Raw genomic sequence first — 15429 nt, forward strand, 5'->3', positions numbered from 1 at the left:
GCTGGGAGTAAAGTGGAACTTGGATTGGTAACAGTGTAGCAAGCGTAGGATGGTGGTATCCATCTTAAATGGTGTAGGAGGCAGGCTGTGGTATGTTGAACCAGCTGGAACTTCCTTACCTCTGTTGCGTGCATTCATTGCATCCAGCCACAGGTTTTAGGCTGCTGGTTACTTTGGTCCCATCTACGCTGACTTGGATAGGGTGGAATTTCCTTGCAAAGGGTGCCTTGTTGGGTTTCTGGCTTTTTGTTGTTATGGAGCTCTTGGGGCTTGGCCTTGTGTGGTTTTTGGGAAATCTGAGCAAGACCACTTCAACAGTTTTCAGATCTGTGAAACTAAATACTTTGTTCACACATGTCTATGTAAAAATAAAACCCCACTTTTGACCATGGCTGCAACAAAAATGGCTGGAGTTTGCTCTGGCTGGAGTTATGTACACAACAGTTGCATTAATTCCTCTTTTTCCTTTTTGTCTGTGCCACTGCTGCTTCTCTCTTGTTTTTTGCTCCAGCTTTTATTCCATGCAGATCCATCAGCTTCCCAATAAACACATGTACATCTCCCTTGCGTCTTCCAGAGGACTTTGTAAACCTACTTGTTCTGTGATGCATTCAGTCTCCAGTGACCCTGTGTCTCTGCATAATTCTGTTTCAACTTGTACTCCTACAGCACAATATTTTAGTAGCAAAGAATGCTATTCCATTATATTGTACAGTGATATATGAATAACTAAGACTTGAAGGTTGGCCTAACCTTCAGGAAAGAGTTCAAGCTTTGCTACTTGCAGCGGACAAATCTGGGAGGTGGGGAGCGAATCCTGATCGAAATATTCTTGCTTAGCATGTTTGTGAGCATTTAAAATGGGTGCCAAACATAGTCAGCAGGCCGGATCTAGGCCATGAAGCTGTACACTCCTGCCTGTGGATTGCTGGACTGACTCTGTGCTGACCCCTCCACCCTTGTCATATGGTGCACAGGCTACGTGCAGCACGGGGGGCCAGTATGGGGCGCTAAATGCAGCCTGCACCCGGGATCCCCCATGTTGTATGCAGTGCTGGGTCCAGCCCATGTGCCACAGGCAGCAGCACACTCTCCATGCTGGCCCTAGGTGCACAGCAGGCTGGTGCATGCTGCATGCCAGGCTGTGCATGCTGTAGGCAGCACACGGCAGGCTCTGGGCTGGTGTGTGCTGCATGCCAGATCAGCGGAGGGGTTGGTCCAGTCTTAACCCTAGCTAGGCAGTAGATTTGGGGTTATTTTTGTTTGTTTTTTTTCATGAGTTTGCATTGCTATGCTCCTTCAGTCTTTTTAAAATCAATTTTAAAGCTCTTTTTTAAAGTTTGGTATCAATTCAGCTACTCGTGCATTACATTACTAAAGACAAACTTGGGAACAAAAGTTCATAAACTGGCTGCATGCTAGGAATGAAGGACTTAACACTGACATTGGCTTTATGGCAGGTTATAACCTATATGACTCCTGAATGCTTCAAGGTGGTCACGACCCTCTCCCTTTTGATGGGCCTTGATCTCCCAGTAATCAGCTTTTCTTCTGCTATCTTGTTTGTCTGCTACTCCTGGGAATTCCTTCCCTTTCCCTTCCCTGTTTCTTACTATAGCTGTTCTGGCTTCTAAAGCTTGTCTAACTCTATTTCAGCTATGCAGTTGGTCCAATAAAAGATAGCACCCAAAAAAGTCCTAGTCTTTCTGATAATTCCTGGGCTGTTGCAGCCACACCATCACTCTAACTCTACCTTAAATTACTGCCTGACATTTCATAGAATCATAGGAAACAAGGGTTGGAAGCGACCCCAGGATGTCATCTAGTGATTCTAGTACTGTTCTTTTGATGTGCTAGTATTGTATATGTAGTGTGGAAAGTTAAAATATAAAATTGTATAAATAAAAATCACCAAAAATCTATTTAAATTGGTTGTATTTTTCAATCCAGCTAGGTTACTACTTTATAGTTGAAAACCCAGAGTTCTTTCATCTTTGTAGTTGCCTATTAAGTAAACACTTAGAGGTTGACACATCCATCATAATGGGTTTTTTGTTTTGTTTTGTTTTTAAGTAATTTGAAACTGCAGACTTTCTGTGGCTTTCAGTTCATTTGGCAAAAGAAAGACAGTCATTTTAGGGTGTGAGAAATGATGTTTGGAATCGCTTTTTTTTTTTTTTTTTTATTTGGGGGCTGGGAGTGGTTGCCTGGTATCACTTAGTGGAGACTCAACATTTCCACTGGCAGCAAAACTTTTAGTTGGAAAGAATGATGGATGACAAGCCTTAGAAACCTGAAGCATTTGGCAGGATAGAGTTAAGGTTGTTTGGATGGTTGCCATAACTGTTTGTTTGTTGTCAGATCATAACTTACTGAGTTTTTTTTTTTTTTTTAATATGCTTTATTTAAGTTTCTCTTGTCTGTTTCCTGCTTACTTCCATACAAACTTCCACTTTGACTAGCTTCTCCATCAGTATTTACCAACTTCCTCTCCAAAAAATAGAGCACTCCTGAAGACTCATCAGTTTTGCTCATCACTCCAGATCTGCTTTTGTTGCATATGGTAACTTCTAGTAAATTTGTACTGCAGGTTTTGGCAGTAAGAAGTCTGCATTGTGGCCTACTTACACTTTGCTTTGTCATTTTCATTTGTGGCACTTAACTCTCTGATCATGAATGTAGCTGACTATATTACCATTTTTTTTCCAGTATGATGCTGTTCCAATCCAGTCTAGTGTGGTTTTATGTTCCTGCCCATCCCAATCAATGGTGAGGAACCAGACGGATTCCAGCACTCCACCTGTCATTTCCACCTGTGGCAGCAGACAGGGGTCTAATATGGAGAGCACTGCAGCTGAATCAAGGTCTAGTTCAAACTCTCTACAGCAACATTCAGGACAACAGCCTCCACAGCCGCGAAAGAAACGACCTGAAGACTTCAGATTTGGAAAAATTTTGGGTGAAGGATCTTTCTCAACAGTGAGTAATTTAGCTGTTTTCAGGTCCTCAACCTTTGCAAGTTTAGTGTGAGATGCATCATGGAAATCATTTAAAAAATAAAATAGAGCTGGAAGAGACCTCAGGAGCTCATGTAATCCAGTCCCCTGCTCAAGGTAGGATCATCCCTGTCTAAACCATTCTAGACAAGTGTTTGTCTAACTTGTTTTTAAAAGTTTCCAAGGATGGTGTTTCTACAAACTGTCTAGGTCAAGGGTGTCAAACTCATCTTGTGCCCCAGGCTGGTTTCAGACCGTAGAGTTCATGGTGGGCTGGATCCAGCCTGGGGAATGTGGCACTAGCAGTTTCAGCTCTGACCCTAGGGCATGTGGTTGTGGCAGCGGCAGCTTCAACTCTGGCATAGGACATGCGATACAGGTTCAACTCTGGCATAAGACATGCTTAACCATCCCCGTAGTTAGGATGTTCTTCCTAATAATCTACCTAAATTTCCTTTGTTGCAATGTAAGACTGTTACTCTTTGTGTTGTCTCTTAGGACCAAAGAGAATAGTCTATTACCATCCTTTTTATAACTACACTGCAGATATTTAAAGACTATTATTAAATGCTTACTCAGCCTTTTCCTCTGCAGAAAAATAATACCATTTCTTCAAACCTTTACTAGTAAGTCATGTTCTCTAGTCCTCTGAATGTAATTGTTCCTGGCTGGTCAGTTTCCAGTGTGTTCCAGTTTTCCAATTTGCATCTTTTTTGAAGTGCCATGCCCAAAACTGGACACTTTATTGCAAATGAGGCCTCACCAGTGCTTGATGGAATGGAAGTCACAACTCAGTGTGCTAATGGCTTTTTGCAACAAGAGCCCACTGGTTCATATTCAGCTTATGGTCCATTATAACCACCAGGTCCTTCTTTGCAGTTACTTTGGTCACTGTAAGTCTAAGACAGTACTTCCTGGAAGTGGATGTTTTTACATATTTGTGTGTTGCAGCCAGTTTTTACTATTTTCTTGTCTATAATTGACTAAGGAGTAGAAAACTGAAGTGTCTTCTGCCAGTTTGACTTTCTGATAATTTATATTTAATTATTGCAGAAACCTAGTGCGGGGAGTTGCAATGAAAAAAATTTCACAGTCTGTTTATTTAGGTTTTAATACTGCACTTATCACTGGTTGTTTCACAGCATTGAAACAATATTTGGCCTGTTCTTGTTTCTCCTAAAGTTACCCTTTACTTTGCACAAAACTCCATTAGGAGAACTTTGAAACTTAAATTGCATATGTAAATACGATTGAGGGGTATCTCTTCAACCAAGTTGGGGGAAAAACACTATTATTTAACCAGTTTAACATTACATGGGTTTGGTTATAAGTATGCAATGGGAAGTCTCATTCAGTCCTAGTATTACACTTAGAAATCTACAGTATATGCATGCTGTTTTTGTAGACCTACCCTTGAATGCATGCAGAAGGCTCCATTCTGCCTTAAGACGTGAAGCTTAAGGGCATTTTTATACATGCAAGTGCCAGGTGCTTTGAAAAGCGCCCACTGCTGTCTCGCTTGCAGTTGTCTAAGTGGCAAAATATGCGTCAGTGCTGAGAAAATGGCAGCGGTGTGCTTTTGAACTAAAACACGTTGGAGGTGTTTTAGTTCAAAAGCTCCCCACTGCCATTTTCTGCACACTGATGCACATTTTGCCACTTACACAACTGCACACGGCGCAGCACAGTTTGCATTGGCTCGCGTGCGGAACAGACTTGATTAATCAAATCTGCTCCAAAGCAGCGGAGCTCCAGTGCGTCACGGGACAAAAAGGTATGTGTATAAATGCCTTAAGCTTTTAGAACATATTACCTTCCAACATATGATTTTAGCACTTTAATGTTTATGCTGCTGTAGGGTAGTGGAATCTCTAATGCTATCACAGATATTTTAAGATGACTTTTTAAAGGTTGTCATCTGAAGGATTTGAACTGGATTAGAGTTTTCTGTCACTGAGAATTAAACATGCTTCAAAACCTTATGCTTGTGGTAAGTGGAGGCTAGACTGGGGTAGTGTTTTGTTTTTTTGTTTTTTTGTTTTTTTTTTTTTTTCTTGATGAAACAAGGCTGTTATCACAATGTAGGTTTCACTAACCACAGGGTACATGGGTAATTATTGTGGAGCGGTTGATGTGACGTGAATCCTCACACTTCCAGCTTATTCATTTGGCCAGGCTGAAAGAGTTGTGTTCTTTTCACCAATGCAGTACTTGATTATTCTTAAAAGCTTTTTATGGCAATCCATGTGTTTTGTCTGTTTGGTTTTTTTTCTCTCTCTCTCTCTCTGAATTGAAGTAAGCATCATTGTTCAGGCAGGGACTGGATTCAGTGCTCAAATTGAGGAATTTAGTGTAAATTCAAATTTTGCCAACACTTAGGCACATAAGTAGTCTAATAAGCTCAGCAGCGTCACTGACATGCATAGTGTCACCACTATGTGCAAGTACAGGATCAAAGTTTTGTTTTGTTTTTAGTAATGCTTGTGGACTATAGGCATGAGTCACTTACAACAAACATAAAAATACTTATTCCCTAAAATACAGTAAGCTAGGTGTAATAGACTGCTGCCGGAGGCGGTTCAAGCACCCACTTTGAACGCCTTCAAGATGCATTTGGATGCTTATCTTGCTGGGATCCTATGACCCCTGCTGACTTCCTGCCCCTGGGGCAGGAGGCTGGACTCAGTGATCCTCTGGGGTCCCTTCTAGCCCAAATGTCTATGAAAATTGTTTCATATCATTGATGCCAAGATGAACATGGGCTGGTAGTGTGGGGATGCAGTCAGGAAGGCCAACCACACCTTGTCATGCATCCACAGATGCATCTCATACAGGTCCAAGGAGGTGATCCTCCCCCTCTATGCGGCACCGGTCAGGCCGCAGCTGGAGTAGTGCCTCCAGTTCTGGGCGCCGCACTTCAAGAGGGGTGTGGACAACATGGAGAGGGTCCAGAGGAGGGCCACTCGCATGATCAGGGGGCAGCAGGGGAGGCCTTATGAGGAGAAGCTACGGGACCTGAACCTGTTCAGCCTCCACAAGAGAAGGCTGAGGGGGGATCTAGTGGCCTGTTACAAACGAGTCAGAGGGGACTAGCAGGCATTGGGGGAGTCCCTGTTCCCCTGAGCACTACCAGGAGGGACTAGAAATCACAGTCACAAGCTGGCAGAGGGTAAATTCAGATTAGACATCAGGAGGCACTACTTCACTGTCAGGGTGGCTAGGATCTGGAACCAACTTCCAAGAGAAGTGGTGCTGGCTCCTACCCTGGGGGTCTTTAAGAGAAGGCTAGACATCACCTTGCTGGGGTTGTTTGACCCCAGTACTCTTTCCTGCCATGGCAGGAGGTTGGGCTCTGCTCAGGTCCCTTCCAACCCTAATAATTCTGAAACTCTGAAATCCAGGCCTGTTGGTGTATTAAGTAACTGATCTTGAGAAAATGTGATCTGGAAAACTTCAAATGTTGAGATGATGACAGCATTGGAGTGATCCTGTTATAATTGATGAGATTAAAGAAAACAAAACAAAAAAAGGCATTATGGCCCCTCAGGTTTCTTAATGGAGAATTCAGTTTTCTAGAAAATGACTGTTCTGGAACAGTGCAACTCTGCTTGCTTAAACGCATTCAACCTGGAAGATTTCTTCTTAACTTGAAGAAGGTGCTTAAGAAATGTAGCCTTAGAGTCTCTGATGCTGTCACTTCATCTCACTGAGAAACGGTTACGCTGCTGTGGCATCTTGCTATCTCTGAACTTTTTGCAACAGTGAGCAAGCCTCGTATGGTAATAAAAACTAATTCAGTGCAGGATTTTGAGAGCGCATCATGTTGTATCCATTTATCCAGCACAAATGTGGAAAAGAAAAACTTACTGGAACTTGATAGGTCAGATACTGAAGCAGAGAAAATCTTGAATTCAGGCAAAAACACTTGCTGTATGTTCTAGTTCTTAGGTTCTGTGTTGCGTTCTGTGTTCATCTGGTCAAACAATTCCCTTTTTATTAAACTTCCTTCCCCAGAATGGCAACAAGTAAACTCACATTCTTCTAACATGCTGCTTTTGAAACTTGTTTCTCTCCACACACAAAAGTAAACCTTGTGGTGTAAAAGGCCTTTTTCCCCCTGCTGTTTTGAACTGTTTCACTCCAATTCATGAGTGAACTAATTTCTCCTCTCAGACTGTTGGGTACTGAGAGCCTTTTGACCTTAATCTTGTGAATAAACTTGATTAAAGTCATCAGGGACACTGTACATCATACCAAAAGGTAATGGTGCGTTCAGTTTGTGAAGACCTCAAAGCAATTGTTGGCTTCGTAAGGAAGATAATCACTGATAATTTTGACACATTATATTGTAACCAACACAATTTTTTGAAGAGGAGAATAAGACCTAATTCATTGGTTACCTGATGGTGCATATAGCCCCTACTTCAGCAAAGCACCTAAAAATGGGCTGAACTCTAAATGTGTGCTGGAGTCCCATTGACATTGTTGAAATACAAATGCATATATGATGTTCAACACATGCTTAATTGCTTTTCTGCTTTGAGGGTACAGTAGTGTTTATGGTAAGGAGTTCACTCTGTCTACTGGTCCAAAGCTTAGGAGGTTAATGAGAAAAATCACTGCTTTGGAATGAAGACCATTATGGCTTCCTTGCATATCTTTTTAATGAACAGTTACATTGTGGGTTCTTCCTCCTAAACCAGGTTGTCTTGGCTCGAGAATTGGCAACTTCCAGAGAATATGCCAGTAAGTAATGATTCCTTCCATTTAAGTGTTTTAAACATAACATTGAAATAGGAATCTGTAAGTATATTCTAATTATGAAGTTTGGAGATCTCCTACCCCTCTAACAATGGGAGGGAGACACAGAACAACTGCTCATCAGGAAAGTTCAGCTTTTTTTTAGAATTTTAGTTGCATCTAACAAATGGCTAACGTTTTATAGTTTTGGAAATCACTTGCATTTTCACTGTTTATCTTTTTCTCCAAGTTAAAATTTTAGAGAAACGTCATATCATAAAAGAAAACAAGGTACCGTATGTGACCAGAGAGAGAGATGTAATGTCCCGTCTGGATCACCCTTTCTTTGTGAAACTCTACTTCACCTTTCAGGATGATGACAAGCTGTGTATCCTTTAAATTAAGCATTTATTGCAATGCTTTGGGAAAAAGCCAAAGAAATATTTCATTGCAACATTCACTTTTTTTTTACTGTCACAAAAAGATGGGAGTGAATTTAGTAGCAGTTTCTTAAAAATGGTAGTTTTTAGCTTTTAAGCAATGAGATTTTTCACCTGAATTCTTGACTAGATACTAAACCACAAATATGTTAAATATTTTTAAATAGCAAGTATCACATTCTGTTTATGTAATAGCATATTGATAAGTACCAGTTTAAATAGATCTAGTTTAAGCCCCAATATGATATCCCTTAACATTAACATCTGACATGAATGTTTTCAAGAAACTGTTTTTATGGGTGCTTTTTTAAATAAAGGACCTACCATATTATGGTTCAACTTGGAACTAACCAGAAGGTAGAACAAAAATAATTGACTTTTTACCCAAACTCTTCTTCCATCACTGGTACCATAACACAAATTAAAAAGCTAAACTAACACAGTTCTGCTATTTAAGACAAAGGAAGAAAAAAATGTTTACTGTATGGACAATGACACCATGGGGGTGGGGGAATAGTTTAGCTATCTTTTAGTAAGTAAATGATTGAATGAACAAGGAGACAAGTATCTGAAAATATCTCCCCTGATGGTTGTGAGGAAATTAAGCTTCATGTTGCTGCCTTACTTTGAGGACAATAACAAAAATAAATAAGAACTAAGTTTGTGTTGTGAAGTTTTAAAATATCCCAATGATACTCCTTAACTTTAGGTGCAGACTTTGGCCTTAGCTATGCCAAAAATGGAGAGCTTCTGAAATACATTCGCAAAATTGGCTCATTTGATGAGACTTGCACCAGATTTTATACTGCTGAAATTGTATCAGCATTAGAGTACTTGCATGGGAAGGGGATTATTCACAGGTAATGCACTAATTAGGTGATCTGTAATGGAGGGGAGAGTGTTCTTTTTTGAGACAGCCTTGATGTAATTTAAATGTGATTTATTTTTTTTTTCTTAGAAACCTACTAAGACTATAATGTAACTGGCTTTTTTTGGAGAATTTACATATTCTTCTGTAGTATTATGACCCAAACAAAGCAACTTGTGTGTGTGGATTGCAGCATGTGGTAGTCTATAAACAAAATGGAAAAAAAATAGCTTAGTCCAGTTTCACTTTGTTTATCTCTTGCATGTCTATTCAATTGGACACAGAGCACAGATGGTAAATAGACTGTTTAAAGTAGACTGAATTTTCTAAAGTTGCAATGACAATGCAGTTCAAGATGCACTTAAATATTTATCTGAAGTCCCTATTTAAAAACAACCCTTTCAATGCTGAATCTTCTCGCATACAACATGCACCTTTTCCTCAAAATCCCGCTGTTGGAGATGAGTGCATGTTGCGCGCGCACACAATAGTAAGAGCAGGTCTCGTTTACTTTGGGTGCAACTGAACGTGCAATCTGTGGTGATCCTTGGGGAGCAGCCTTTGCTCCCTAGCTGCTGCTTCTCAGTTACTTACTGCAAAGAAAGATCTTTTTTCTGCCTTTCAAAAACAAGGTTTGTTGTAGCATGTGACAGGCTGTATATGAGATAATACAGCAATCAAAGTCCAGAGGTTTTTAGTAGAATCTTTAATAAGCTCTTGTCAAAAGAAGGACATTGTTGCATGAATGAGAATCCTCTGCCGTGGAAAATGAAATAGTTTGCTAAACTTAGGTGGATAAAAACCTTATTTGGTACTGTATGCAAGTGAGCAAGGGTTCTTGAGAGGATGAAGGCTAAGCTGTAGAAGTGCAGTTGAGGAGAGACCTATAATGGCCAGAGGTTCCCAAAGAGTGGTGTATGGAACACTCGATGATGGTCTGCAGAGAGCTTGCTAATCACCTGGTGCTGGCTCTTCTCTTGGTTCCCCTTGCTTAAACAATCATTGTTTTTCTGTTTTAAACAGTTGTGAATGGGGAATGGTGAGCAAGAGGAAATAAGTTCATTTGACAATGAGACGATCCACACTATGAAAATGTTCGGGGATTTGTAATTTCCTTGTCAGGGCATAGTAGTTGGTATTGTGTAGTAGGTAGATTTTGTAAAGGTTGCTGTGGTCAAGCTGTGTATAAGGGGCTTCTTTGCAATCAGAAAATTGTTTAATGTTGAGTGGGCAGTTGATCCTTCTAGCAGCTCTAAACTGCTGCACTGTTAGTAGCTGTCAAATTGATTACATGCTGTCGCGTTCAAGGGTAACCCTTAGAGGTAAGGCTCACCAAGTAACACTGGCATGCCCTAAAAAGATTTGAACGGTTGAGCACTTGCTTTGAGTAGCGTTAATGACCTATGAAAAACAGCTTTCTGTGGATGCTAAAATAATTTTAAATGGTGCCTTTAATATTGGAATCAGTTGAATTTGCAAATAGCTAGTTCCATTTGCACAATGTAAATGGGTGCCCACCTTGCTTGCAGGTGTCTTAAGTGACTTATACAGCACTATATAATTGCTTAGGACTGGATAGTGAGATGTTAAGATCAGAGAAAAATGTCAGTCATTGTAATACTGACAGGATACAACAGCCATAGTAAGGTACCTGGAAGCTCTTTTTTTGGTTTTCTAATTTACTAAGAAATAGGAGACCAAATAACTAAGTATCTTAGAGTGGTAGTACCATGAAAAGGGAGCTATGTAAAAATAGAACCTCCTGTCTTGAAAATCAGTTTTTTGTGTATATTCAGTCAGCTCTTACTACTTTTGGCTCTGGACAGTTAAAACACCTATGGAACAATGAATTGGACTATCTTCTTGGTTATGCGTCATTAATAGAATTATTTATTTCTGATTGCCACCTATGTAGGCCCGTAGACTTCCAGTTCTGCTCACAGTTGTTCTAGGCTGTTCAAGTTATAGAAACATAGAAAATGAGGGTTGGAAGGGACTCTGGAGAGCATCTAGTGCAACCCCCTGCTCAAAGCAGGACCATCCCCAACTACATCATCCCAGCCAAAGCTTTGTCTAGCCAGGTCTTAAAAACTTCTTGTGGAGTGGTCATTGTTGAGCTCATGCTATTTCAGACTGGGTGAAATTTTGTATGAATAATCCTGGTAACCATCGGTCGGATGTTGGTTACACTTTAAAGTTTGCAATCCAGAAATTTTTAGTGGATTTTGTTGAACAAGCGGTATGGGGACTGACTCTGTTTTTATAATCAGCTCCTTGTAATTGCTTTAGGTCTTTTAGGAAGATTTTAACAAAATGAACAGGCTAAATAAAATCTTGTAGCCTGAGTCTGTTTTAATTTTAACTTTGAGAATCCACCTTTTTCAGGGACCTTAAGCCAGAGAATATTTTGCTAAATGAAGATATGCACATTCAAATAACAGACTTTGGAACAGCAAAAGTATTATCGGCAGATAGTAAACAAGGTATGCAGTTGTTAGTCTCTTATCCTGTGTCTTGTTTAATTACTTTAAATGTAACGAGCTCCCTGGAAATGTAAATCTCTCAAACTTGTTAAATTGTCCTCTGCTTTGGCCATCGCAGTTTTCTTGGTCTGAATATGTTTTCATCAGCTAGTTTAAAAATGTTATTCCAAGTTTCTGCTTAGATTGGGTAACAAATATATGAAGTTAGGAAAAAGTAAAGCTTGTTTTTGGAGCACTGAAACATCAAGTTATGTACCAGGTGTCAAAACCTTCAGCTGATCTTGAAACAGAATAGTTTTTGTTCTGGTTCATTCTATAGGCAAAAGGAGACTAAAATATTTCTTCAAGGTTTCTGGCAAAAGTAAAATAGTGTCCTTAAGACTTTCAGTAAAATCTCTGGTCTTTTTCCAGTTATAATTCCTTGGATGCAGGAAAAGGTAAACGTTTTAGGAGAGTGCAGGCGTCTATATTGTCCTTAGACCAACACGGTCACATAATCAGACAAGGTTCTTTGGGTAAATCTCATATCTTTTATCTGATGCCAACCAACTCAGATAGTTGGAAAAATTATTATTGTCAAGCTTTTGGATATAAATACCCTTTGTCAGGCTGAGAGAGCATTTGCAGTTGGTGTGGAATGAATAGTAAAGAAGCCAGGGGCTGGTCTGCAGCAAGACGGGCAGTCAGTGAAGATGTAAATTGAGGAGTCAGCAGGTGAGAGACAGGCTGGGGGGGAAGGGGAATGAATGTAGCTGGTAAATACTGGAGAGGTACCAGGGCAGTCGGATGTTAGGCAGGTAATAATGTGTCATTAAATCCAATGTCTATATTTAGCTGAGAGGGCAGGCATTTTGGAGAAATTAACAATTGTAGTTACTGAGAACAGGTTGTTAAGATTTAAAATGTACTAAAACCACACTTCAGGAAGTTTAAACTATATAACTGGAATTCCTCTTTCTTTGGTGGCAAATATTGCTATACTTGAGAAGGTATTTGGATGTGTCCACTATTTGGTCATTTAATTTATATTACTAATTTAAGGAACAATCTCCCATACACTGCTCAAGTTTGCCACGCTAGTGTGTGTGACACTTCAGAAATGGAAGGGAATCTTGGATATCAGTTTAAAAAAATTACTTTCCAGCTGTTACTTTCAAATTCATGTCTGTTTTGACAATTTGTTGAATGTACTTTGCTTTTTAGTAGAGTTAAAAGTAAGGATAACGTAAGATATAGGTTATGATAAACTTTTTTGTTCCCTCAGCACGGGCAAACTCATTTGTAGGGACAGCACAGTACGTTTCTCCAGAGCTGCTGACGGAGAAATCTGCCTGTAAAAGGTAAGTAGTCTTTGTTGTGTCCGTAGAGAATTTTACTAACTTCTGTCTAGACCGACAGTTTAGTGTAAATGCTTTTAAGGATGAAAAATGTTTACTGTTTTAAGTATCTTTTAACGTCTTTATAGTTTAGCATCTCGTATTTCTAACTGATTATTTTAACAAATGTTGCTCCATGCCTCATCCCTGATCTTGTTTGCTTATTCATGAGTTCTGGGGTCTGCTGATAGGCTAACCAATTCATGGATGATAAGTCTATCAGTAGCTGTTGAATAGAATGGCTGGGGATGTTTCCTCTAGCTTCTCTCAACCCATAATGGTGGATGCCAGGGCAGGTAATGAATAGGGATAGATCACTCGACCTATATCTGGTTCAGTGCTCTCTTCCCCTAAAGCATGCATGCCTGCTGCTGTCAGAGATGGTATACTGGGCTAGAAGGACCATTAGTCTGACCTTGTATGGCACTTCCTATGCAGGACCTGAAGTTTTACCATGATAAGAAAGACAGGAGAGGGAAGTCTCAGGTGAAAAGGTTGGATGTCCAAGAAACAGAATACTAAGCAAATGCACTGTTTGTTTGTTTTTTTTCTTGTACCTAAGTAACCAATACCAAGTTAAGGGTGGGGATAGGAAGTGGAAGGTAATCACAGGTAAGCTAGGTGAACTGCTCAGTTTAAGCTTACTTCTTGCTTCTACTTATTGTGGGACAGGAGTAGACACAAAGCAGTTGCTGCAGTAAGTTGTTATTGCTTCCTCTCTTTCCTCCCCTCATTTTTTAACTTAGTATAATTTTACTCACTTATCTTTACACTTGTCTACTGTATTTGAGGTGAAGCAATCAATGGGCGAGTTTAAAGTCAGCTTTTAGAAGTCTGTCAGATATTGCTTAGGTTTTTGGATGCGAATGAAAGGTATGTTTTGTGTTCATGAGAGTTTTGTCTGAATTATGTGGGGAAGAGGGAATTCATTCTTGAGTGTCTCACACAGGTGCATCTTAAATCAGTATCTTGTTGCTACATTTTAGATGCTTTGCTGTTTCCTTTCTGGACATATACATTGTGTTGGCTGCTAGTGCTTTAGGAGACCAGCTCAGATACATGCCTGAGTTAAGTAATGCAGGTTGGTTACTGTTACCTTTCATATATGTATGTGTATATACATGTGTGTGCACATGCACACATCTATATGAAAGGTAACAGTAACCAGCTTACAGTACTTGACTTTTATTTGTATATAATTGCTGGCTGGCTCCTTTTTGCACTGAATGCTGTGGGTGTATATATGATGTATAAATCATGCTGCATGGAAACTCATTGGTATCCTGACTGTTAGAAATAGAAAATAAGGTATGCTTATCTGACTCCAGTTTTATAGCTTTACCTAATAGAGACGTTAACCAGTTTGTTTTTGTTTTTGTTCTTTTCTTCCCTTTCTCTTTCCTTCAACTTTTAAAGTTCTGATCTCTGGGCTCTTGGATGTATAATTTATCAGCTTGTAGCTGGATTGCCTCCATTTAGAGCTGGGTAAGAGACCTTGGATCATATTTTATGATTTGTATACAGTTTCATTGGGGGTTTTTTTTTTCAGTTTTCACTATATATCGCACAGTTTTAAAGTAAAATTTATCTCAGTGCTCCTTGGGTGTTATTGCAACACTTGATTTTAATCAGTGTTCAATTAACTGACATGATTCATTGCTTAAAGCTAGATTGAGTCCTTGGTACATCCACGAGAGTGCATAGGGGGGACGTGCAGGCCCTGGAATCCACAAATGCCTCTTGGGGTTCCCGTGCAACTCGCATTACTCTGGTAGCCACTTTATCCTTGAACAAGGTTTCAAACACCCCCCTCCAACAAGAGATCAGTTTTGCCCTCATGACCCTCCCTACCCTGCCATTTAATCCAAGGGGCACAAAGTTCATGAAAAAATAGAACTGGAAGGCATCTTAAACAGCCGTCTTGTCTAGCCTCTGCTAAAGGCAAGATTTATCCCTGTCTAAACCATCCAGCATAGAAGTGTTCTAATCTGCACTTAACTTCTAGTGATGGAGGTTCCACAGCCTCTGTAGGTAAACTGACTGTCCCAGTGCTTCACTAGGAAGAATTAGGAAGAACTTTCAGACTAGCCTAGCTAACCTCCCTTGTTGACATGGCAGCCCATAGCAGAGGTTTACTCTCCTTTTGAGCATCCCCAGGGAGGCTGGGGTTGAACTTGACCCTTTTATATAAGCTTTTAAAATGGCTTTTAAAAGCCGTTATTCTTAAAAATTCAGTATTTCTTATTCAGCTCATGTAATATATTGGTAAAGGTACTATAGGGAACAGATGATAACTGGACTGAATATTATTTTTCTTGCAGAAATGAATATCTTATATTTCAGAAGATAATTAAGTTGGAATATGACTTCCCTGAAAAATTCTTCCCCAAGGCCAAAGACCTTGTAGAAAAGCTCTTGGTAAATATTCAGGTGTTATTATTGTTAGATGAATAAATAGCATAGGCCAGGGGCTGGCAGCCTATGGCTCATGGACCAGATTTGGTTCACAGACTAATTTTATCCAGC

General features: G+C 39.9%; 1 protein-coding gene across 3 annotated transcripts in view; it reads left to right on the forward strand.

Annotated features, from left to right (window-relative positions):
• PDPK1 (3-phosphoinositide dependent protein kinase 1) overlaps window positions 1-15429 on the forward strand; it is a 112893-nt gene that overhangs the window by 20450 nt on the left and 77014 nt on the right. For all 3 annotated transcript variants that reach the window (XM_019512810.1, XM_019512807.1, XM_019512809.1), the window contains exons 2-9: window positions 2710-2979; window positions 7700-7742; window positions 7987-8124; window positions 8892-9036; window positions 11430-11527; window positions 12792-12867; window positions 14320-14388; window positions 15225-15321. In XM_019512810.1, the coding sequence (XP_019368355.1) occupies window positions 2710-2979; window positions 7700-7742; window positions 7987-8124; window positions 8892-9036; window positions 11430-11527; window positions 12792-12867; window positions 14320-14388; window positions 15225-15321 (936 nt within the window). The remainder of the gene's footprint in view (window positions 1-2709; window positions 2980-7699; window positions 7743-7986; window positions 8125-8891; window positions 9037-11429; window positions 11528-12791; window positions 12868-14319; window positions 14389-15224; window positions 15322-15429) is intronic.

This window comes from Gavialis gangeticus, unplaced genomic scaffold (assembly GCF_001723915.1).
Source record: "Gavialis gangeticus isolate Ggan-Ray unplaced genomic scaffold, GavGan_comp1, whole genome shotgun sequence".
In the NCBI taxonomy this organism is placed as follows: Eukaryota; Metazoa; Chordata; order Crocodylia; family Gavialidae; genus Gavialis; species Gavialis gangeticus.